Source organism: Syngnathoides biaculeatus, chromosome 8 (assembly GCF_019802595.1).
Source record: "Syngnathoides biaculeatus isolate LvHL_M chromosome 8, ASM1980259v1, whole genome shotgun sequence".
Taxonomy (NCBI): domain Eukaryota; kingdom Metazoa; phylum Chordata; class Actinopteri; order Syngnathiformes; family Syngnathidae; genus Syngnathoides; species Syngnathoides biaculeatus.
In genome coordinates this window covers 10057937-10081314 of record NC_084647.1, presented here as the reverse complement: position 1 = coordinate 10081314, position 23378 = coordinate 10057937, and the positions used below count along the sequence as shown (strand labels likewise).

At 42.5% G+C, this 23378-nt stretch overlaps 1 protein-coding gene across 1 annotated transcript; it reads left to right on the top strand.

Annotated features, from left to right (window-relative positions):
• Positions 1-50: 50 nt before the first annotated feature.
• On the top strand, positions 51-20386 carry ehd2b (EH-domain containing 2b). Its single transcript, XM_061827391.1, has 7 exons — positions 51-200; positions 6211-6448; positions 6785-6961; positions 11411-11508; positions 16617-17029; positions 17389-17553; positions 17903-20386. The coding sequence occupies exons 2-7, from the start codon at positions 6228-6230 to the stop codon at positions 18461-18463; spliced, it is 1635 nt and encodes a 544-aa protein (XP_061683375.1). The 5' UTR covers positions 51-200; positions 6211-6227; the 3' UTR covers positions 18464-20386.
• The last annotated feature ends 2992 nt before the right edge of the window (positions 20387-23378 follow it).

Sequence of the window (23378 nt, the reverse complement as noted above, 5' to 3'; positions counted from 1 at the left end):
AGGAGTGAGGAAGAGGCCTGGGGAGAAGGAAGAAGAGGAGGGGAAAAAGCAGAGTACAACATCAAACCTTGTAGAATACAGAACGAAAAGGACGCCCTTTTTCTTTTTTCTTTTTTTTTTTTTTTAAACCTCTGCAACCAGCCTGTTGAGTCGACCAGCGGTACACCCTTGTCAAGTACTTTCTGGAGAGGAGCGTCAAGGTAATTAACCAGTTTTGTATTCCTTTATGTTATTTTTTATGTAAATATGTACTTAAAGTTTTAAAAATTTACTGCAATGTAAAATTGTTGCAATTACATGTTAATTCAGCGAGACCCACGGTAGTCACAGGGGAGCGCAAATAATGAAAATCTGTGAATTGTTGAGAGCCCTTATAATTGTCATGCGGGAGAAAAAACATGTGGTGCTTTTTGCAAATAAAGGGGAGATAGTTAAGTCTTCAAATAGGTAAATTTGCAAATATGGAACTGCTTATACGTGGAAGTCCGCTGTATTCAAGCCAAGTGTTGAGAAGATGCTCAAACTATGCATGATGTTTTAGTGTTTTCAATATATTTAATGATGTGCAGTTGCATTCAGCTTCAAAGTACAATATCATCCATCCGTCCATTTTCTTTGCCGCTTATCCTCACGAAGGTCGTGGGAGTCCTGGACCCTATCCCAGCTGTCAACGGGCAGTAGGCAGGGTACACCCTGAACTGGTTGCCAGCCATATGCAGGGCACAAAGAAACAAACAACAATTTTCACCTACGGGCAATTTTAGAGTGTCCAATTAATGTTTGTTTTGGGGATGTGGGAGGAAACCCACGCAGGCACAGGGAGAACATGCGAACTCTACAAAGGCGGGGCTGGGATTTGAAACCCCGTCCTCAGGACTCTGAGGGCAACGATTTCACCAGATGCTCCACTGTGCTGCCTACAATATCAACTTTTTTTTTTTCATTTTCTGTATTTGAGTGCATTTTCAAACAACATGTTACAGTGGCTTCATTTTTGTCTTAATCCTGTGCAGAATACAATAATTGTAGTTGTGGCTACAATTGACACTTTAACTTTTAAGTAACCTTTTTAAAAGGACAAGTTCCTAATTTTTACTTGCAATATATTGTAATGGGATCTTTTAAGTACAGTGTAATGTTCAAACTGGTCATAATATTACTTTTACTCTCTTTAAAAAATCCACTACAGTATATTTAAATAGAGTTCGGTTGTATTTAACTTTTCTGTACAATACTTTATGTATTACATTTGTAAGATGTCTTTATTCCCCTCAAATATTTAGGTAACATTTTTTTTAAAGTGATAATTGGTTTGCAAAGTTTGAGAACCATTCCTCCTAAACAATGGCAAAAAGATACATGTAGAGTATTTAGGACATATGCAAATGTGTAAAATGCACTTCAAAAGTCTTTCATTGCATTTATGGATTGTGGAAAAGCTGTTTGTTCTTCCGGATCCTCCTTAAATCCCACAAATGTATTCCCGAGTCTTAAAATGTTCTCACAAGTCTCCTGTTATTGCTTTCGCCATTTTGGTCGCTTCCCCCCGCATGGATCTTGTGACATGTCAGGCTTGCACTGTTTTTTTCTCTCCAGCCCACTAATGATTCCAAAAATGGAGACCTTGCCTTCACTAATGAGCAGCGCCTTTTTAGTCAAAATAAGGATTCCCGAATGGAACTTTACCCCCATTACATATACACAGTGGATACTGTGAAGCAATAAAAAAAAAAAAAAAAAAAAAAGCAGGGGGGCTGAAAAGGAATGTCTTACTCATTTTGCGCTGAAGTCATGAACTGTGGCCCGAGCAAGGGCTGGCTTTGAAAGTGTTCCAGCATGGAGCACCAGCTTTTTCCAGGCATGCACTGACAATGCTTAGGCAGCCTCCTGGAGGGCTCCAAAAAAAAAAAAAAAAAAAAAATTCCACATCTGCAACCGAGGTGTAGCACTCCTTAATAAGCAGCTGCCTGCCCGCCCCAGGTGGGGGGAAGGTCGGGGTAAACAGTGTAGCAATGTAAAGAAGGAGGAAAGGGGTTATGAAACACAACACAACAGTATTTGAAGGGGAAACAATATTTTTAAGGATCATTCTAAATATATTTTAATAGAATATCTTGTAACATTCAAATTTATTTACAATTGTAAAATCTATGAATTTTTCATTCTCTTACATTCATAAGCAATCCCCCCGCCCCAAAAACTCTGATCTGAACAGTCCATTTTGAATTTTTAAAAATTTCCGATAGTCTTATCTTTTCACTTTTTAACTTTTGATTCAGCTGTCGCAATACAAAAACAAATTACATGTAACTTTATTTCCAATTTTAAATATAAAAAAACCCCTCAATTTTTCATTTATTTTTTTAACAGAAACAATTTGGTGTTATTTTTTTGTAACATTCATTGTTTTTTTGTTGTTTTTTGTTTTTTTAACTCATTTGACTATTTTAAGTCATTTAAAATTAAGTGGTTGCCACGGTGGAGCAGCTGTAGAGCAGTGTCCTCACAGTTCTGAGGACCAGGGTTCAAATCCCGGCCCTGCCTATGTGGAGTTTGCATGTTCTCCCCGTGTTCTCTGGGCACTCCAGTTTCCTCCCACATCCCAAAAACATGCAACATTAATGGGACACTCTAAATTGGCCCTAGGTGTGTGTGTGACTGTTGTCTGTACCCCGCCTCCTGCCCGTTGACAGCTGTGACCCTTGTTAGGATAAGCGGCTAAGAAAATAAATAAATGGATGGAAGTCATTTAACTCTTTAAAAATGTGATATGAAATGTTCACATTTACACTACAGCTAAAAATTGACATTTGTTCATTAAACTTTGGTTTAAAGTTATTTTAAAGTTGCTAAAAGTATAATAATATTAAAAATATATATAATAATATTAAAAATATGATCCATTTTCAATAGTGTTTTTAATTTAAACAGTAACTTTTATCTTCACATTTTAAATTTTTTCACAATTGTAAGAAAAAAAAAACTTCAGTAAACATTTTTTAAGAAATATTCAAAATAGTTATATCTTGTAATATCCAAATGTGTAGACAATTCAAAATTTTAAAAATATGGCAATTTTTCATTCATTTTTATATTTCCCAAAGTAATTTCCGCCCAAAACTTTGATCTTGTATCAGTCTTTTTTTTTTTTTTTACAGTTTTATTTTGATTTAAAAAAAAAAAAAAAAAGAAATAGTGTGCTATCTTTTCACATTTTAGCTTTATCTCATACCCTTTTGATGCAAGTCACCATCCATTTTCTCCCACATATCCCAGGTCAGGTCGCGGGGGCAATGGCTTTCTTTAGCAAGGACCCCCAAAATTCCCTCTCTCCAGGCAGTCCCTCCACCTCTTCTGGGGGGATCCCAAAACATTCCCAGGCAAGTCGAGAGACGGCCTGGGTCGTCTCTGGGGTCTCCACACGGTGGAACGTGCCCAGCACACCTCACTAGGGAGGCGTCTTGGACGCATCCCAATCAGATACCCGAGTCATCTCATCCTACTCCTCTCAATGCGGAGGAGCAGCGGCTCTATTCTTAGCCCCTTACAGACTCTACTGCGAACCGCTCCAGTGAGAATTGGAGATCACGGTTTGATGAAGCAAACAGAACCCCATAATCTCCAAAAAGCAGAGATGCAGTACTGAGGCTACCAAACCGGACCGCCTCGGCTGCACCCAGAAATTATGTCCATAAAAGTTATGAACAGAATTGTTGACAAAGCCCAGCCTTGGCGGAGTCCAATTCTCAGCAGAAATGACTTATTGCCAGCAATGTGGGCCAAACGCCGACATCAGTCAAGGAGGGAACAAACACCTTATTTTGGGGAGTTCAGTACCCCATTCCCCTTAAGCAAAACACATGCAGACTGGTTGGGCGAACTCCCATGTCGAGGGTGTAGGTCTGGTCCACTGTTCCACGACCAGCACGAAAACCATACTGCTCCTCCTGAATCTGAGATTCAACTTCTCGATGGACCCTCCTTTCAAGCAACCCTGAATTGACCTTACCAGGCAGCCAAGGAATGTGATTCCCCCTGTAGTATGCAACACACCCATCACTGTTCCCGATGTCCATGTGATTTATGTCAACCAATGTACAGTGAAGAAAATAAGTATTTGAACACCAAGCTATCGTGAAAATTCTCCAACTTAGAAATCATGGAGGGGTCTGACGTTTTCCTCATAGGTGCATGCCCACTGTGAGAGAGATAATCGAAGAAGAAAAATCCAGAATTCACAATGTATGATTTTTAATTATTTATTTGTGTCATACAGTTGCAAATAAGTATTTGAACACCTGAGAAAACCAATGTTAAAATTTGTTACAGTAGCCTTTGTTTGCAATTACAGAGGTCAAACGTTTCCTGTAGTTGTTCACCAGGGTGGCACACACTGCAGTAGGGATTTTGGCCCTCTCCTCCACACAGATCTTCTCTAGATCAGACAGATTTCTGGGCTGTCGCTGAGAAACACGGAGTTTCCAAAGATTTTCTATTTGGTTTAGGTCTGGAGACTGGCGAGGCCATGCAAGAACCTTGATATGCTTCTTACGGAGTCACTCCTCGGTTTTCCTGGCTGTGTGCTTCGGGTCATTGTCATGTTGAAAGACCCAGCCACAATCTATCTTCAATGCTCTCACAGAGGGAAAAAGGTTGTTCCCCAAAATCTCACAATACATGGCCGCGGTCTTCCTCCTCCTTAATACAGTGCAGTCGTCCTGTCCCATGTGCAGAAAAACACCCCCAAAGTATGACGCTACCAACCCCATGCTTCACAGTAGTGATGGTGTTCTTGGGATAGAACTCATTCGTCTTCCTCCGAACACAGTTAGTGGAATTATGACCAAAAAGTTCCCTTTTGGTTTCATCAGACGACAAAACATTCTCCCATGACTCCTCTGTATCATCCAAATGGTCATTGGCAAACTTAAGACGGGCCTTGACATGTGCTGGTTTAAGCAGGGGAACCTTCCGTGCCATGCATGATTTCAAACCATGACGTCTTAGTGCATTACCAACAGTCACCTTGGAAACGGTGGTCCCAGCTCATTTCTGGTCATTGACCAAGTCCCGCTGTGTAGCCCTGGGCTGATTCCTCACCTTTCTAAGGATCATTGAGATGCCACCAGGTGATATCTTGCATGGGTCTTCAGTCTGATTGAGATTGACCATCACGTTTAGCTTCTTCCATTTTCTAATGATTGCTCCAACATTGGACCTTTTTTCACCGAGCTGCTTGGCAATTTTCCGTAGCCCTTTCCAGCCAGAATTGTAGAATTTTGTCTCCGATGTCTTTGGACAGCTCTTTTGTCTTAGCCATGTTTCAAGTTTGAGTCTTACTGATTGTATAGGGTGGACAGGTGTCTTTCTGCAGCAAAAGATCTCACACAGGTGCATCTGATTCAGGATAATACATGGAGTGGAGGTGGACCTTTTAAAGGCGCACTAACGGGTCTTTGAGGGTCATCATTCTAGCTGATACACTGGTGTTCAAGTACTTATTTGCAGCTGTATAACACAAATAAATTGTTAAAAAAAAACACTGTGATTTCTGGATTTTTCTTTTATATTATCTCTCTCACAATAAACATGCACCTACGATGAAAATTTCAGACCCATGATTTCTAAGTGGGAGAACTTGCAATATAGCAGGGTGTTCAAATACTTATTTTCTTCACTGTAAGTCGCATTGAATGTTATTATTCGAATGCAGGCAGGTAATTTCCCCCATGCCTGACTTTGGACACCTCTGACATATTTGGAACATCATCTATCTCCCTCCTCCTAATGTTCGCACTGGAGATTATTCCACACTTCACATGATCTTTTTGGCGTGAGGCCTCAAGGACGATGAAGTGACTTTCGCACAAAAATACAGGAAACATCTGAAGCTTTTTTTTTAATTTTTTTTTTTTTATGTTTATTCCTCAGTAGGAAATGCATTATAGCCCTTCTGGATCCAAGAATCTCCCTGTGTTATTCTGTGAGTGCGTCCATGCCTTGCAAGTATAAAAATAAGTGAATCTCTGCTTAACAATAAAATGTAAATGCATGACCACAAAGTTTCGGAATCGAAGCCACCCACCAAAAACCATAATTATATGTACAGATATTACAGAGAATATTTTAGATGAGATTTTAAAACTCTTAATAGTGACATTGTGTGGAGAGTTACTCCCTCGACCCAAAATGTTCAACTTCGTCTTCCAGGTCAAGATTTCGTGGAGATGTCACGCTGGGGGCGTAAGAACGTAAAGAAGGCTCCAGAGGTGATCCGCACGGTGACAGAGGGACTCAAGTCTCTGTACCGCAAGAAGCTGCTGCCCCTGGAGCAGTACTATGGCTTCCATGACTTCCACTCGCTCAGCATGGAGGACGCTGACTTTGACAACAAGCCCATGGTGCTGGTGGTGGGCCAGTACTCCACCGGGAAGACCACCTTCATCAAGTAAGTCAATTGATCGTTCCCAATCACTTCACTGGTATTATTTGCAACAGATAATGCATGTTGAGTCAACAATCTCTGCCAGCAATGAATGGGTTTTCTCCGGGCACTCCGGTTTCCTCCCGCATCCCCAAAACAAGTGTGCTAGGTTAACTGAGGACTATATTGCCCGTAGGTGTGAATGCGAGTGTGAATGGTTGTTTGTTTCTATGCGCCCTGTAACATTTTGGTTGATATGTTTAATGTAAAATATCTGCCTTGGGACGATAAAGTATGCGCAACCACTAAAGTAAATCACAACGACAGTGGTGGGTTAAATAACCTGGGTGTGATTGACAGGTATCTGCTGGAGCAGGAAATTCCCGGCAGCCGGGTGGGACCCGAGCCCACCACTGACTGCTTCACGGCCATCATGCACGGTGAGGTGGAGAGCGTCATTCCCGGGAATGCACTCATCGTGGACCCGAACAAACCGTTCCGGAAGCTCAACCCCTTTGGGAACACCTTCCTCAACAGGTGAGGTTAAGAGGGAAAGGAGGGAGCAGGGATGTTCTCAGTCCTTTGGAATTTTTCAAGCGTGCTTGCCAAAATTCTGTCCCTTGCCATATTTGAGGAAAAGAGCAGAAAAGGGAACATTGTCAAGAGGGAGGGAGGGAGAGAGTGTGATGAAAGCTCAGAGAGGAAGTGTAATAGGCAGAGACAAGGCAAGTTTATTTGTATAGACCTTTTCACTGTGACCTCAGACGTACTTCCAGGTGGCAAAAGCTCAAACATTATCCAAGTAAACAAACCCTTCCATGTCATTTGAGCAAGGCAGAGTGAGTGATAACAGGATAAATGGCTTGAATGGTTTTGTTGATGAACGATAAGAGAGGATGCCTGTTTTAAGTTTTTGGAGCGCTGTCATGTGGTCTTGATTCTTGGTAGCAATACTACACTCGAAAGGAGAATCTCTCAGGTTTTGGTTGGACCTTCTTTTAGAACAAGAAAACTTTTCTGTCGGGACTAAAACCTTCCCTCGAGAGTTTAACTTTCTGTCTGGATGAGAATCTTCTCTCTGGCCTAGAACCATCTTTTGGGATGAGAATCTTCCCTCAGGACTATAAGTTCCCTTTGGAAAGAGAACCTTGTTTTAGGATTGAAATGCTACCTTCGACCCAGAAACTGTTCCTGGGATGCAAATCATTTTCTCGGGACTAAAACCCTACCTTGAGAGTGTAACTTTCTCTTGAGACAAGAATCTTCTCTTAGGAATAGAGCCTTCTCTTGCAACAACAAACTTCCCTTAGGACTAAATCCTTTCCTCATAATGAAAACTTCGTCTTGGGATGAGAGTAGCGGGAGTAAAACGTTCTCTTGGGACAAGAAAATCCTTTGGTTTTAGAACCTTGTCTCAGAACTACAAAAATCTCTTGGGACAAGAACCTCCTCTTGGGACCAACACCTTCCGTCAAGACAAGAACCTTTGCTCGAGACAAAAATCTTTTGTCAGGGCTAGAACCTTCTCTTACGACACAAATCTTGTCATGAGATTAAGACCTTCCTTCAAGACTTGAAATTTCTCTCTAGGTAAGACTATTGTAGTTATACTCCTATAACGTTGTCTTCAGACAGTAACTTTCTCTCTGAAATAAAACTTTCCCTCAACAGTTCAGCCTTCTCTTTGGATGGAAGACTAGTACCTTCTTCCTTCATGAGAGTCTTCTCTCATGACCAGAGCCTTCTGTGTGGACAATAACATTATCTCTGGAAGAAAGTTTTCCCTCAAAGCTAAAACCTCTTAGAATGAGTATCCCTCTCAGAACTAGAGACTGATCTTTGAAAGAGAACCTTAGCTTTGAACTTGAACCTTCACTTGGGACAAGACCATCCACTTGGGACAAGACCATTCACTTGTGGTTTGTACCTTTCCCAAGACAAGAACTTTCTCTCTCTAGATGATGACCTTCTCTGGGGGCGAGAACCTTCTCTTGGGACTAGTACATTTTCTCTAGACTAGAACCTTCTTTTCAAATGAGAACTTTGTCTCAGCACTAAAACCTTTTGCTGGGTCTAGAACCTTCCCTTGTGAGGTGAGTCTTCTCTAAGAACAAAAACTTCTTGGATGTCTATCTTGTTTGGTCAGAAGATTAAAAATAGAGATCAGCAAGGAGTGAGACCAGGTGTCAAAACAAATAAACCCCGTGGTGGACTTGTTCAGCTGGAAGAACCCAAAAGGGAATACCTTCTGGTTTAATTTTCCACCGTTGACATCACAGGCCAGCGTCAAAATGGCTCTGTCATAGAAATCCCGTGACCCCCGCTTTCATGTTTGTCTTTGACTTCCTCCCTTTGGAGGCAAAGCGAAACACTTGTTAATCTCAAACTCTTTGCATCATAAAAGTTTACATTTAACTCATTAAAATGTACAAGTAATTTTTCAAGGCACACTTTTCTTAATTGGCCCTATTTATTTTCCATTATGCTTGTCCTCTTTATGGTTGGGGTAGATGGACCTTATCCCGGCTGACCTTTTGGGGCAAGATATGAGGTTCACACTGGACTGGTCGCCAAACATTTGCAGTGCATTCACGTTCATAGTAATGCACAATTTCAAAAAGCGGTTCTGAAACTTTTGAGGTCAACAGGAAATGTTTTTTCAACAATCCCTTCACAATGCTACCCCTAATTGAACAAAACTACCATGTTTACCAATAAATGCAAAAGAAAAAACAGAACCCCCAAAAAATCAGTACTGAGACATAAAAACAATGCAATTGGCTGGTGACCAGTTCAGGGTGTAAGGATGTTCAGCAGTGCTAATATTAAGATGTATAAACAATCAATCAATAGCATTTGCCTCATTGGTGAGTCTCACATTTAATTTGTAAACATTAACTGTTTTCTCATAATTGTAAAAAAAAAAAAAAAAAAAAGTATTATCTCAAAAACATTCAGGGACCCAGGTCAAATTCAAACAGATTCGCCTTGCAGATGACCGCCACTCGTTTAATTTTTTTCATTCTTAAAAGTGTAAAAAGAAGTTGACTATGGATGTTTAATATTGAGACAAAAACAATCACACACAGTCAAATCTAAACAAAGAACATTTGTTCTGGAGATGACGCTCACAGGTTTCATTGTTTTTTATTCATAAAAAGAAGATTAGTAATGTTAATAATAAGATGAAAAAAAACAATCAAGCAATCTAGTCAAATACAATTAAAAATTGATCGATTTTTAACATACATTCTTACAAGTGTAGAAAAGCACTGTTAATGTTAAAATGTAAACTCATGAACACATTGAATCAAAAGCAGACGTCTCAAACTGGTTGCCCATGGCCATTTGAGACTCACGGAATGATACTTTGCGGTCCCTACCTTCATCCATCCACCCATTTTCTTGGCCGCTTATCCTCACAAGGGTCCCAGCTGTCAATGGGCAGGAGCCAGGGTACACTTTGAACTGGTTGCCAGTCAATCGCAGGGCACATCGAGACAAACAATCGCACTCACAATCATACCTAGGAGCAATGTAGAGTGTCCAATCAATGTTGCATGTTTTTGGGATGTGGGAGGCAACCGGAGTACCCGGAGAAAACTCACACAGGCACAGGGAGAACATGCAAACTCCACACAGGCGGGGCGTCCAGTGACCCCAGGGAAAATTGAGTTTGAGACCGCTGCTCAAAAGCAAGCACACAAAATATTATTTTTATATGTTCTTAACTGTCGCAGAAGTATAAAAATAAGAAAAGCAATGTTAAAATGAAGACCTAAAAAAATCTGTGAAGGTTCTCTGTCACTGAAATCTCGGGACTCCCGCACTGGAGTTTGCAATTGTTTGTCTTCCCATCCGGGTGAGGGGTCGGGAAGTGCGGCGCTCGTTAAGCTCACGAGGCACAGGAAGTGGCGTTGTTGTTGTTCCAGAGGCGCAACGTTATTCGCGAGCCTTATTGTTTGATTCTGGCACCGGGGACGCCGTTTTTCCATTCAGGAAGTCCGAAACCATGAGCACTCCACGACACAATGGAGCAGACGTTTTCCATTCCGCACCAAAGCCCGCTGAGGTTTTTGTTCAGGGTTGGGCCACATTTCAGTTTTTACATCGGCACCATTCGTGGATGAGGCAAAGAAATTGACTTCAAGTTAAAAGGTGTACATTCAAAATCACATGTTTATTCCAAAAATAAAACAATGATTTATGTTCAACTTGTATTAATAATTAATTGTCTTTATTAATAACCATTTTGCAGTAAAAGAGTTTCTGAAATATTAAATATGCAATGGAAATTAAATACTAATTACAATTATTTCAGTAAGCATTCAAATTTTTATTGAAAAATCTACATATGAATGAGTAACAAAATGCTTATGATGATTTATTGATTAAAGACAAATTGCATATAACTCGTGAAAATTTACTTAAATCATAACTCTCGTTGTTATTGTATTATGATGAGTGAATCAACCAATGATGAAATGAACCAAATGAATAAAATGAAAAGAAATGAAACAAAGATGCAATGATACAATGTGATTGAAATTCATTATTTTATAAATAAAAACATTCATTCTGATTTTTTTTTTTATTTATTCTTTAGTTAAACAGGTTTCCCTTTCTTTTTGGTATGAAATAATAAAATAAACAAAAACAAATGAAAAATAATTTTACGTACTTAGCATATATTTCAATTTACGGATAAAATATTTTCATTTTTCATTACATAATTTGTAAGTAATATTTCTTTGAAGAGCTAAAACTTAAAATTGTGTATTTTTTAATTTTACAAACACTCGCCCAATCAACCAATTATTTGAGATAAATGCCTAAAATAAACATAAAGGAGTAAATATATTCAGGTAACCAATTTATGGAGGGAAAAAAAATGAATGCAACAAATGTAATATTACCTTGAGTTTCATTTGTCCAGTTGTAACTCAATTTTCTTGTACATCAAGTTTGTTCCGTCTTGTGTTGCAGGTTCCAGTGTGCCCAGATGTCCAATCAGGTTCTGGAGAGCATCAGCATCATCGACACACCTGGAATCCTGTCAGGGGCCAAGCAGAGAGTGAGCCGAGGTCAGGAAGTCAGAAAAGGGAAAGAAAGGAAAGGAGGGATGGGATGCAAACGAACTGTAGTTTGGTGGTCTGCAAAATCATTTGCAATTAATCATGTTTATTTTTAACTGCACACCTGTTTATGGGGGCTTGCACACCCGTAAAACAAACATCAATTATTCCTCCCTACTTTTGCTGTGGGCTAATTAAAAGCTTCATTATTATTGTGAAGTATCATCAAATAAATCTGACATCCCTGCATGCGTGACGTCTGCCACACTCCTTGAAGCATGCGTGCAAAACACAAATACTAGAATATGTGCTTTAAATACGCTTTATAAATTCTCTTACTCGATTTTCTGATTTTTATACAACAAGATGCTTCCATTTATTATTTTTTTTAATAACCTGTGGCACTGGAATGGATTAGTTGCATTTTCATTACTTTGAATGAGGACTGTGGGGGGCACATAAACTAAAGGCAATGGATGAATAGCGAATTGAATCCAATGAAATTTGTTCATGTTTTTAAGCACATTAATGTGGTCATTATTTTTGGGATATTTTTGGATGATGACGAGGGCCCTTGGAAAAATTTCTCCCCTCAAAGATGTCTCCAAAGCCAAAATGATTGAGAAGCCAAAATGGCTGCAAAGTCATGACTTGTAACACACTAATTAAAGGGAAGGGGGGAAACAAGGCACATAAAATCTGTTGGGAAATGCGTGTGAAAAGTCGCACGTCGAACAAGCCACGCTCACTTTATTGCTCCACACAACGCATGCGACATTCATCCAAAAAGATGACATCATGTTGTTGTTTCGACGTACCATGAAGGTGGTACGGTCCACATCAGTGACAGTATGCCTCCGCTTCACAACTGAGAGGAATGTTCCATCCATATGGTGGCATTTAAAACAATGTTTTTCATCAGCAGCGTTCCATAATGCCTTAAGGTCTTTGTAAAACAAAATGTAAGCCTTATTATTGTTATTCATTTTCCTATAATGAAAAGGATTATGCATTTTGGCATACTTGACTATACAATGCAGCCCTATGGGGGCACAAACCAGTGCAATCTGTAGGCCGGTCCCAAGCCCGGATAAATGCAGAGGGTTGCGTCAGGAAGGGCATCCGGCGTAAAAACTGTGCCAAACAAATATGAGCGTTCATCTAAAGAATCCCATACCGGATCGGTCGTGGCCCGGGTTAACAACGCCCGCCCCCGGCACTGCTAACCTGCAGGGCGTCGGTGGAAATTCAGCTACTGTGGGTCGAAGACAAAGAAGAGGAGGAAACCGGATCCAGCGTCAGAAGAAAAAGAGGAATGCACAGAGCCTACAACTGGGTGTAGGGACTTTGAATGTTGGGACTATGACAGGAAAAGCACAGGAGTTGGTTGACATGATGATTAGGAGAAAGGTTGATATTCTGTGCATCCAAGAGAGCAGGTGGAAAGGTAGTAAGGCTAGAAGTTTGGGAGCAGGGTTTAAATTATTCTACTACGGAGTAGATGGGAAGAGAAATGGAGTAGGGGTTATTTTAAAGGAAGAGCTGGCTAAGAATGTCTTGGAGGTGAAAAGAGTATCAGATCGAGTGATGAGACTAAAATTTGAAATTGAGGGTGTTATGTATAATGTGGTTAGCGGCTATGCACCACAGGTAGGATGTGACCTAGAGTTGAAAGAGAAATTCTAGATGGAACTAGATGAGGTATTTCTGAGCATCCCAGACAGTGCGAGAGTTGTGATTGGTGCAGATTGTAATGGACATATTGGTAAAGTAAACAGGGGCTATGAAGAAGTGATGGGTAAGTACGGCATCCAGGAAAGGAACTTTGAGGGACAGATGGTGGTGGACTTTGCAAAAAGGATGGAGATGGCTGTAGTGAACACTTATTTCCAGAAGAGGGAGGAACATATAGTGACCTACAAGAGCGGAGGTAGAAGCACGCAGGTGGATTATATTTTTGTGCAGACGATGTAATCTGAAGGAGGTTACTGACTGTAAAGTAGTGGTAGGGAGAGTATACCTCGACAGCATAGGATGGTAGTATCTAGGATGATTCTGGTGGTGGGTAGGAAGATTAAGAAGACAAAGGTAGAGCAGAGAACCATGTGGTGGAAGCTGAGAAAGGAAGAATGTTGTGCGGCCTTCCGGAAAGAGGTGAGACAGGCTCTCGATGGACAACCGAAGCTCCCGGAAGACTGGACGACGACAGCCAAGGTGATCAGAGAGACAGGCAGGAGAGTACTTGGTGTGTCATCTGGTAGGAAAGGGGAGAAGGAGACTTGGTGGTGGAACCCCAAAATACAGGGAGTCATACAAGGAAAGAGATTAGCGAAGAAGAAGTGGGATACTGAGAGGACGGAGGAGAGGCGAAAGGAGTACATCGAGATGCGACGTAGGGCAAAGGTAGAGGTGGCAAAGGCTAAACAAGAGGCATATGAAGACATGTACACCAGGATGGACACGAAAGAAGGAGAAAAGGATCTCTACAGGTTGGCCAGACAGAGGGATAGAGATGGGAAGGATGTGCAGAAGGTTAGGGTGATTAAGGATAGAGATGGAAATGTGTTGACTGGTGCCGGTAGTGTGCTAAATAGATGGAAAGAATACTTTGAGAAGTTGATGAATGAAGAAAATGAGAGAGAAGGAAGAGTTGAAGAGGCAAGAGTGAAGGACCAGGAAGTGGAAATGATTACTAAGGGGGAAGTCAGAAAGGCACTACAAAGGATGAAAAATGGAAAGGCAGTTGGTCCTGATGACATACCGGTAGAGGTATGGAAGCAATTTGGAGAGATGGCTGTGGAGTTTTTGACCAACTTATTCAACAGAATACTAGCGGGCGAAAAGATGCCTGAAGAATGGAGGAAAAGTGTTCTAGTTCCCATTTTTAAGAACAAAGGGGATGTTCAGAGCTGTGGGAACTATAGAGGAATAAAGTTGATGAGCCACACAATGAAGTTATGGGAAAGAGTAGTGGAGGCTAGACTCAGGACAGAAGTAAGTATCTGCGAGCAACAGTATGGTTTCATGCCTAGAAAGAGTACCACAGATGCATTATTTGCCTTGAGGATGCTCGTGGAAAAGTACAGAGAAGGTCAGAAGGAGCTACATTGTGTCTTTGTGGATCTAGAGAAAGCCTATGACAGAGTACCAAGAGAGGAACTGTGGTACTGCATGCGTAAGTCTGGTGTGGCAGAGAAGTATGTTAAAATAGTACAGGACATGTATGATGGCAGCAGAACAATGGTGAGGTGTGCCTTAGGTGTGACAGAGGAATTTAAGGTGGAGGTGGGACTGCATCAGGGATCAGCTCTGAGCCCCTTCCTGTTTGCAGTGGTAATGGATAGGCTGACAGATGAGGTTAGACTGGAATCCCCTTGGACCATGATGTTCGCAGATGATATTGTGATATGCAGTGAAAGCAGGGAGCACGCAGAGGAACAATTGGAAAGATGGAGACATGCACTGGAAAGGAGAGGAATGAAGATTAGCCGAAGTAAAACAGAATATTTGCGCGTGAATGAGAAAAGTGGAGGGGGAAGAGTGAGGCTACAGGGAGAAGAGATAGTGACAGTGGATGACTTCAAATATTTAGGGTTAACAATCCAGAGCAATGGTGAGTGTGGTAAGGAAGTGAAGAAACGGGTCCAAGCAGGTTGGAACAGCTGGCGAAAGGTGTCTGGTGTGTTATGTGACAGAAGAGTGTCTGCTAGGATGAAGGGCAAAGTTTACAAAACAGTGGTGAGGCCGGCCATGATGTACGGATTAGAGACGGTGGCACTGAAGAAACAACAGGAAGCTGAACTGGAGGTGGCAGAAATGAAGATGTTGAGGTTCTCGCTCGGAGTGACCAGGTTGGATAGGATTAGAAATGAGCTCATTCGAGGGACAGCCAAAGCTGGATGTTTTGGAGACAAGATTCGAGAGAGCAGACTTCGATGGTTTGGACATGTTCAGAGGCGAGAGAGTATATTGGTAGAAGGATGCTGAGGATGGAGCTCCCAGGCAAAAGAGCGAGAGGAAGACCAAAGAGAAGGTTTATGGATGTGGTGAGGGAAGACATGAGGGCAGTTGGGGTTAGAGAGGAAGATGCAGGAGATAGGCTAAGATGGCAAAAGATGACACGCTGTGGCGACCCCTAACGGGACAAGCCGAAAGGAAAAGAAGAAGAATACTTGACTATACAAGAGATATAGTGACACAGAGTTCAACTCAATTCCCTGCACAACAAGTAACAGTTTAAGTGCGCTGCTAAAATAAACAAAACAAACACAAATACATGTTTTGTATTTAAAACAACCAACAAACTTACAGCAGTCCACTCAGGTCATTGCTAACAAGCTGTACGAGCAATGCAAGACGCCATAAATGGGCTAATGAATAGCATCAATTAGGCATTGTAATCATTTAAGCAACAGATAGTTGAACAGTAACAGACGCACAACACATGTAGACAGGCAAAAAAAATGCGGCAAAAGGTGTTTGATTCTATAAGTGTGATTTATAAAGTTGAATATTATATACTGGTAGTTTTCTCATTAAAACCATTTTTTTTTTTTTTTAGAAGACCTGAGTAAAATGAACTCAATTTCCTTTTATTTTAATGGAAAAAGAGGAGGCAGCACAGTTGTCGCAGCTGGAAAGCGTTGGCCTCACAGTTCTGAGGACCCGGTTATCTTGGCCCTCCCTTTGTGGAGTTTGCATGTTCTCCCGTGCCTGCGTGGGTTTTCTCCAGGCACTCCGGTTTCCTCCCACATCCCAAAAACATGAAACATTGATTGGACATTCTAAATTGCCTCTAGGTGCGATTGTGAGTGCGATTATCTGTCTCTATGTGCCCTGCGATTGGCTGGCAACCAGTACAGGGTGTCCCCTGCCTCCTGCCCGTTGACAGCTGGGATAGGATCCAGCACTCCCGCGACCCTCGTGAGGGTAAGCGAGAAAATTGATGGATGGATGGATGGAAAAAGAGGATTTGAGATATGAGTGTTTCTAGTTACGAGCCTGGTCACAAAACAAGTTGAACTTGTATCGTATGACGCCGCCGTCTTGGCAGCAACAATTTGCCAAGTGACTCAGGCTGTTCAATCGCTGACCTTTGAACCCCTCCCCGCCCACAGGCTATGACTTTCCCGCTGTGCTGCGCTGGTTCGCTGAGCGAGTGGACCGCATCATCCTGTTGTTCGACGCCCACAAGCTGGAGATCTCGGACGAGTTCTCGGAGGCCATCGGCGCGCTGAAGGGCAACGAGGACAAGCTGCGGGTGGTCCTCAACAAGGCCGACATGGTGGGCACCCAGCAGCTCATGAGGGTCTACGGCGCACTCATGTGGTCCCTGGGCAAGGTGTTCGGCACCCCTGAGGTTCTGAGGGTTTACATCGGCTCCTTCTGGTCTGAGCCGCTCATGGTGTCTGACAACCGCAAGCTGTTCGAGCTCGAGGAGGAGGACCTGTTCGCTGACATCCAAAACCTTCCTCGCAACGCAGCTCTGCGCAAGCTCAACGACCTGGTGAAGCGGGCACGATTGGTCCGGGTGGGTTTTTTTTTTTTTTTTAAGCTTCACTGTGAAAGACCAATTGAGGACAATTTGAGGATGCAAGATGAAGTGAAAAAAAAATATTTTATATATATATATATATATATATATATATATATATATATATGCTTTCATCCTGAAAAAATACATTTTTCTTCTTGTGAACAACATTTTTCTGGCATTCAGGGGTACTCATGGTAATTTTGTTGAATCAATGTGAGGATTATAAGAAGGTCCCCCGAGAGAGCTTTTCTCCAAAAGTTTTAGAACCTCTTTGTTCAAGAGTTTCAAGACCACCTCATGAAGGAATTTCACATTACGCGGGGAGAAAATAACGTTGTGTGTTTCGTCTTCAGGTGCATGCTCACATCATCAGCTACCTGAAGCAGGAGATGCCGTCGGTGTTCAGGAAGGACAACAAGAAAAAGAACCTCATCTACCAGCTGCCCGTCATCTTCTCCAAGATACAACTGCAGCACAACATCTCCGCCGGAGACTTCCCTGATTGTGCCAAGATGCAGGTCAGATGGATGGATGGATGGATGGATGGATGGATGGATGGAAAGAGACCAACGGATGAGAGAGGTGCATGAGTGGTGGGTGGATACGTATGTGCATGCCTGGATGGATGACTGGATGAACGAATACATGGATGAACAGATGATGGATTGATTAAGTTAAGGCAAATGAAAGATTGATGAAAGGGTGTAAGGACGGATGAATGGATGGAAGATGGATGCGTATACAAGGATAGACAAAGGGAATATTGAAAAGGACGAAGGACGATTCAAACCACTGCAACTTCTAAGTACTCTTCTCATTTGGGTCAGTTTTTGGACTGAAAGATTTTCTTCTAATTGCGGTTGTCAGGAACAACTGATGGTTCATGACTTCAGCAAGTTCAAAACCCTGAAGCCCAACCTGATGGCGGCCCTGGACGAGCTACTGTCGGTGGACATCGCCAAGCTGATGCCGCTTCTGCGGCAGGAGGAGCTGGAGGCTGGCGAGCAGCCCGGCGTGCAGGGCGGCGCCTTCCTGGGCACCCGCGCCGGACCCTTCGGCGAAGGCGACCCCTTCGGGGACGAGGAGGAGGAGGCGGGCGACGGCGACGAGGATGAGCCCGACAAGTGGGTGGTGACCAAGGACAAGCCCAAGTACGACGAGATCTTCTACAACCTAGCGCCCAACGAGGGCAAGCTGAGTGGCACCAAGGCCAAGAACTGGATGGTCAGCTCCCGCTTACCCAACTCTGTGCTGGGTCGCATCTGGAAGCTGTCCGACGTGGACCGGGATGGCATGCTGGATGAAGAGGAGTTTGCCCTGGCCAGCCACCTGATCGAAGTCAAGCTGGAGGGCCACGGTCTGCCCCCGGAGTTGCCCATCCGCCTGGTGCCGCCCTCCAAGCGCAGGCAGAAAGGTTCTGATGCCTGAACCAATCAGTGGCTGGATGGATGCAGTAATTCCCGACTATTCAGGGGTGATACGGACAGTTGAAAAAACTTTCTTGACACCAATTACTACTTTCCTTTTAGCTTAGAGGTTGGTGCCACCTTGTGGCACCTTACGGCGTTGTGGCAAGAGCACACAAGAAATGCGCTGGGAACCCTGAATAACAAGGTATTTCAGTGAATAAATAGAGAAGGTTTCAAAAAGAACATAATTAGGAAATGAAATTGGGACGAGTTAGTAGGGATTAGTCTATTTCCTATATTGTTAGTTACAATAGTAAGTATACACCAAATTATCACCCTAAAACATGGGAATATAATTTCAAACTCATTCTACAACAGTGCTCTAACGGGGGGAGAAAAAGAAATTGACTTAGATGTACAGATCGACCAGTGATGGATGGATAGACAAACTCTTCACATCTGTTGTCTAATGTGGGGGATTAGTGCTCCTGTTTCTGTTCCCTTCAATAAATACAACAGATTAATTTGAATTTAGCACCTGAAACAAGATAACGGCCCTGCTTTGGAATAATAAACAAACTTACTGGTCGCAACATTAGATACACCATTCATTCATGCATTTATTCATTCATCTTCCGTACGGCTTAGAATATATCGAGTATATCCACTTGTATCCATTGTAAAAAGTTTTAAAGATCTAAGTAAGAGCACAGATCTCCACCAAGGATAAAAATCTTTCCAAAAACTGACAGTTTTGTTGAAAAGTTGCTGCATTCAAAACTGTCGGGAATTAAGAAACGGATCACTTGCCTAAGTTAAAGCATATAAGGACACAAAAATCAGACAAATGTCCTATCGTGTGTTTTTGGTGCATTAAATGTTGATGGGAAATCACAAATATTTCAAACTCAATTACACCACAACAGTGCATGTAATGTTTGTTTTCTAGCTGTTTTGCTGCATTCAAGACCACCGGGAAATCAGAAATAACCTTCCGGGGTGCGACCTTGGAACAGTCCAGTGAAGCGTGAACTAAAATCGTGGCTGAGAATCGCGATACGTTATTTCTTTTGTATTTGAATAAACAATCAAAGCAAACAGTTTTATTTACTGTGCTACATTCAAGGCTGCTAGAAAATCAGAAAGACTTGAGTGGTCGCACTTTTTTGTGTTTGTTTTACCTCCCAGAAATAATGCAGAGACAGATACAATTAGATACAAAAAACAAGTGTGTTTGATGTCAATGTCTAATATAAGCCATAATTGCAGTGAACAGTACTTTTATTGCCTTTTACATCATATGTGGGCAGCGGTTGTTTGTTTACATTCAAGCGACGGTCCACCATTTTGGACATTTCCGACTCCCCGAGGTTTGTTCAATGGAGTATTTGTATTTGTTCGAATCCAACCCTTTCTGGCCTCGTGACTGAGCAAAACTCTTAAGACTTTCTCCTTGCCCGAGGTCAGAAAAGTCTGTCCGATTGTCATGAAACAGCATTTCTTAGTTAGTTAGTACTGCAGTCCATTTCCACTCTTGCATTGGATCCAATTAGATGGTGCAAAAGTACCGAATGAAGTGGTTTCCTGGTGAATAAAAGTATATCTATCATAACCCCTACGCATGATGTATTTTCGCCTATTGCCCTACACGCCGCTTCGTGAGCTCACCTATTGTGTACGTAGCATCATTAGCATTTATTTTTACCACGAATGCATTTGCAGCTTTGTCCGCACTTTTTCTTTGTGTATTTTTTCAGGTGGGTCTCATCCCTGCTTCTGTTTACACAATTGTAATAAAAATGTCCACAGAGCCAGAGAACTACTACTGCTATTATTATTATTACTACTACTACTACTACTACTACTACTACTACTGTGGACAGCGCCACCCTCTGGCATCGTGTGGGCTACTACAATACTGCAATAAAGTTACCTGACTGTGTACAGGATTATCTCAGCCTTTCTCTAATTCCCATGTCCAAAAGTAGAGACGTCCACATGCATTTTAGTTGACGATTGTTCACAGTTTTTGAACATCAGGCGATGTTAACCTTTATTTGCACACCTCCAGGCCACGTACTATGACAAATTTGTTTGGAAATTTGCCCAAATTGGAAGGCGGTATCCAAAAGAGATTGGTGACCCTGATCGCCAATCTTTGGGCCCACGTCGTCTGCTGTGGGCGTGGCATGCCATCACAATCTTTCACACCACCTCCAAAACTCATTCTGTTTCGCACCCTGAAATATTGCAAAAACGTTAGCCGCGTCGTCATTGCAAAATTGGGTGGTCTGCCATGAAAAAAAACTGCACGAAATGTCCGGAATTGAACAAGAAGTCAGCTGGGGCCTATCCTGGCTGAGTTTGGGTGGTCGCGATCCCCGCTCATGTTTATACCTAAGGGCAATTTCGAGGAAGTTTCTAGAGAAATGTCCATTTTTATGTTCAATTTAGGAGGAAATACATGGAGAAGGGCGGTAAAGCGTTGGCCTCACGGTTCTGCGGTCCCGGGTTCAATCCTGGACCCACCTGTGTGGAGTTTGCATGTTCTCCCCGTGCCTGCGTGGGTTTCCTCCGGGTACTTCGGTTTCCTCCCACATCCCAAAAACATGCAACATTCATTCGAGACTTTAAATTGCCCCTAGGTGTTATTGTGAGTGCGAATGGCTGTTTGTCTCGATGTGCCCTGCGACTAGGTGCCAACCAGTTCAGGGTGTACCCCGCCTCCTGCCCATTGACAGCTGGGATAGCCTCCAGCACTCTCCGCGAGCCTCGTGAGGATAAGCGGCAAAGAAAATGGATGGATGGATACATGGAGAAAAAAAAACTTGTAACCCGCACGCAGCTGAGATTTGAAGCCCAGAGCTCAAAAGTGTGCGGCAAAATGTGCGGAACGCTGTTTTCCTTTTCATGGTTTCCATGGGAGAAAAATTTGCTTTGGAATCGCAGCAACTTGGAAGTTCTTTTGCGCTGTGTGTCATGTTCTCTAGCAGCCAGTCCTGATAAACATTCACTCTGACTCAATGATTCCGGACCGGGCCAAGTGTGCATACCACCTTTTTCCAACCCCCCACCCCAAATCACAACATCAGCCGCACAAAGCGGAGTCTATCCACGTCGCTATTTGTGTATATTACACTCTCTTAAGATGCTCTGTGCATGTGTGTGTTTGCATAAAATGTTCCATATTTTCCAGAGGAGAACAGCTAATTCCACCCCCTCGTCCGTGGAAAAGGGAGGCAAATGAGAAACAGGAGCAATCCTCCCCGGCTCGGTGGCTCGCTTGCTCTGACGCTGACTCACATGTGAAGAATGTGGAGGGCCGACCCGAGAGTTATTAATATCTCTTTTCCTATCCTCTGTTAAGTTTCCTACACAGAAGCCGAGCGTTGTAGCTTTAAGAAAGAAACCAACATGGCTCCCGTCCACCCCCTCTTTTGGGCCTTCCAGTACATTACAGTAGGCCTGATGACTAACCAACATTCGCAAAATAATACAAATATGAAATGTGCCAATTTCGACTGCTCATCTCCTACTTTTATTTTTTTAAATATAAAAACTTACTAGCGGCAATTGACAGTAGTTCCTATAAAAACCTGACAAAATGTCTCACCAGTGGATGTTCTGCTCTGTGCTTTCTCAAAATGGCCTTGTTGTTGCTTTTACAACTAATGTTACATTTCAGGGGATAAAGCCAGAGCCTGCCAGCCGCCAACCAAACTCTTTCAATACATTCATTATGTGCAGATTAGGTTTTAGAATGATACTTAACTAGGCTTTAAGTTTAATTTGAATCTGTAGTGGCGGCACAGTAGGGCAACTGGTTAGAGCATTGGCCTCACAGGTTCAAATCCCGGCCCTCCCTGTGGGGAGTTTGCATATCCTCACTGTGCCTGCGTGGGTTTTCTCCGGGCACACATCCCAAATACAGGCAGCATTAATTGGACACTCTAAATTGCCCTTAATGTGAATACGAATGACGGCATGTGTATTGCGCCATTGCTGTATCGTCAAAGAGAGACAGCCATTTTAAACACTTAGAATTGACCACCCATCCATTTTAAGATGCTTATCCTCATGAGCGTCGCGGGGAGTGCTGGAGCCTATCCCAGCTGTCAACGGGCAGGAAGCGGGGTACACCCTGAACTGGTTGCCAGCCAATCGCAGGGCACATCGAGATAAACAGTCGCACTTGCAATCACAACAAGGGGCAATTTAGAGTCTCCAATTAATGTTGCATGTTTTTGGGATGTAGGAGGAAACCGGACTGCCCGGAGAAAACCCACGCAGGCATGGGGAGAACATGCAAACTCCACACAAGCAGGTCCGGGATTGTACCCGGGACCTCAGAACTGTGAGGCCAACGCTTTACCAGCGGATCCACTGTGCCACCTAGAATTGACCAATACATTTGAAAACATAAGCAAAAAAACCCCACAAAGATCCATGTGGGGACAATTATTGAAAAAAATATGAAAACCAAGGAGGTTTTCACCTGAAAGTGATGATGTCAACATACTCCCTTTTTTTCTCACCCATTTCTCTCTTTGTATTATTATAACAACAGCGGACTACAGGCAATCCGCTTTCCCCACAACTATCGCGCTATGTTGTTTGTGATTCAACAGGAAATAATACAGTATACTGTATCTGGAGCCTGAAGATCTCGTTTCCCGATGAGAAGACCAGAGTTCCGTTTTTCAGGCACAGCAAGTTGGTACGTGTGCGGTTGGGAGTCGCTGACTGAAATCTGTTTACAATTGTCCAGTTCAGTTGCATTCAGCGGGTCTAACGTGTACATTGTTATTATCACTTGCTGATTTCAAATTTTTCACAAGTCACTTCAACACGTCAACAAAAACTATGGGATAAATAGATTTAGATTAGATTAGATTAGATGGACGGATTGACAGACTAGATAGATAGATAGATAG

What these genes read in the sequence shown, in the direction of transcription:
- ehd2b (XM_061827391.1), top strand. Translation starts at nt 6,228, where the DNA reads ATGTCACGCTGGGGGCGTAAGAACGTAAAGAAGGCTCCAGAGGTGATC. An exon ending in GGGAAGACCACCTTCATCAA is followed by an intron (nt 6,449 to 6,784) that starts GTAAGTCAATTG and finishes TGTGATTGACAG; the next exon opens with GTATCTGCTGGAGCAGGAAA. An exon ending in GGGAACACCTTCCTCAACAG is followed by an intron (nt 6,962 to 11,410) that starts GTGAGGTTAAGA and finishes CTTGTGTTGCAG; the next exon opens with GTTCCAGTGTGCCCAGATGT.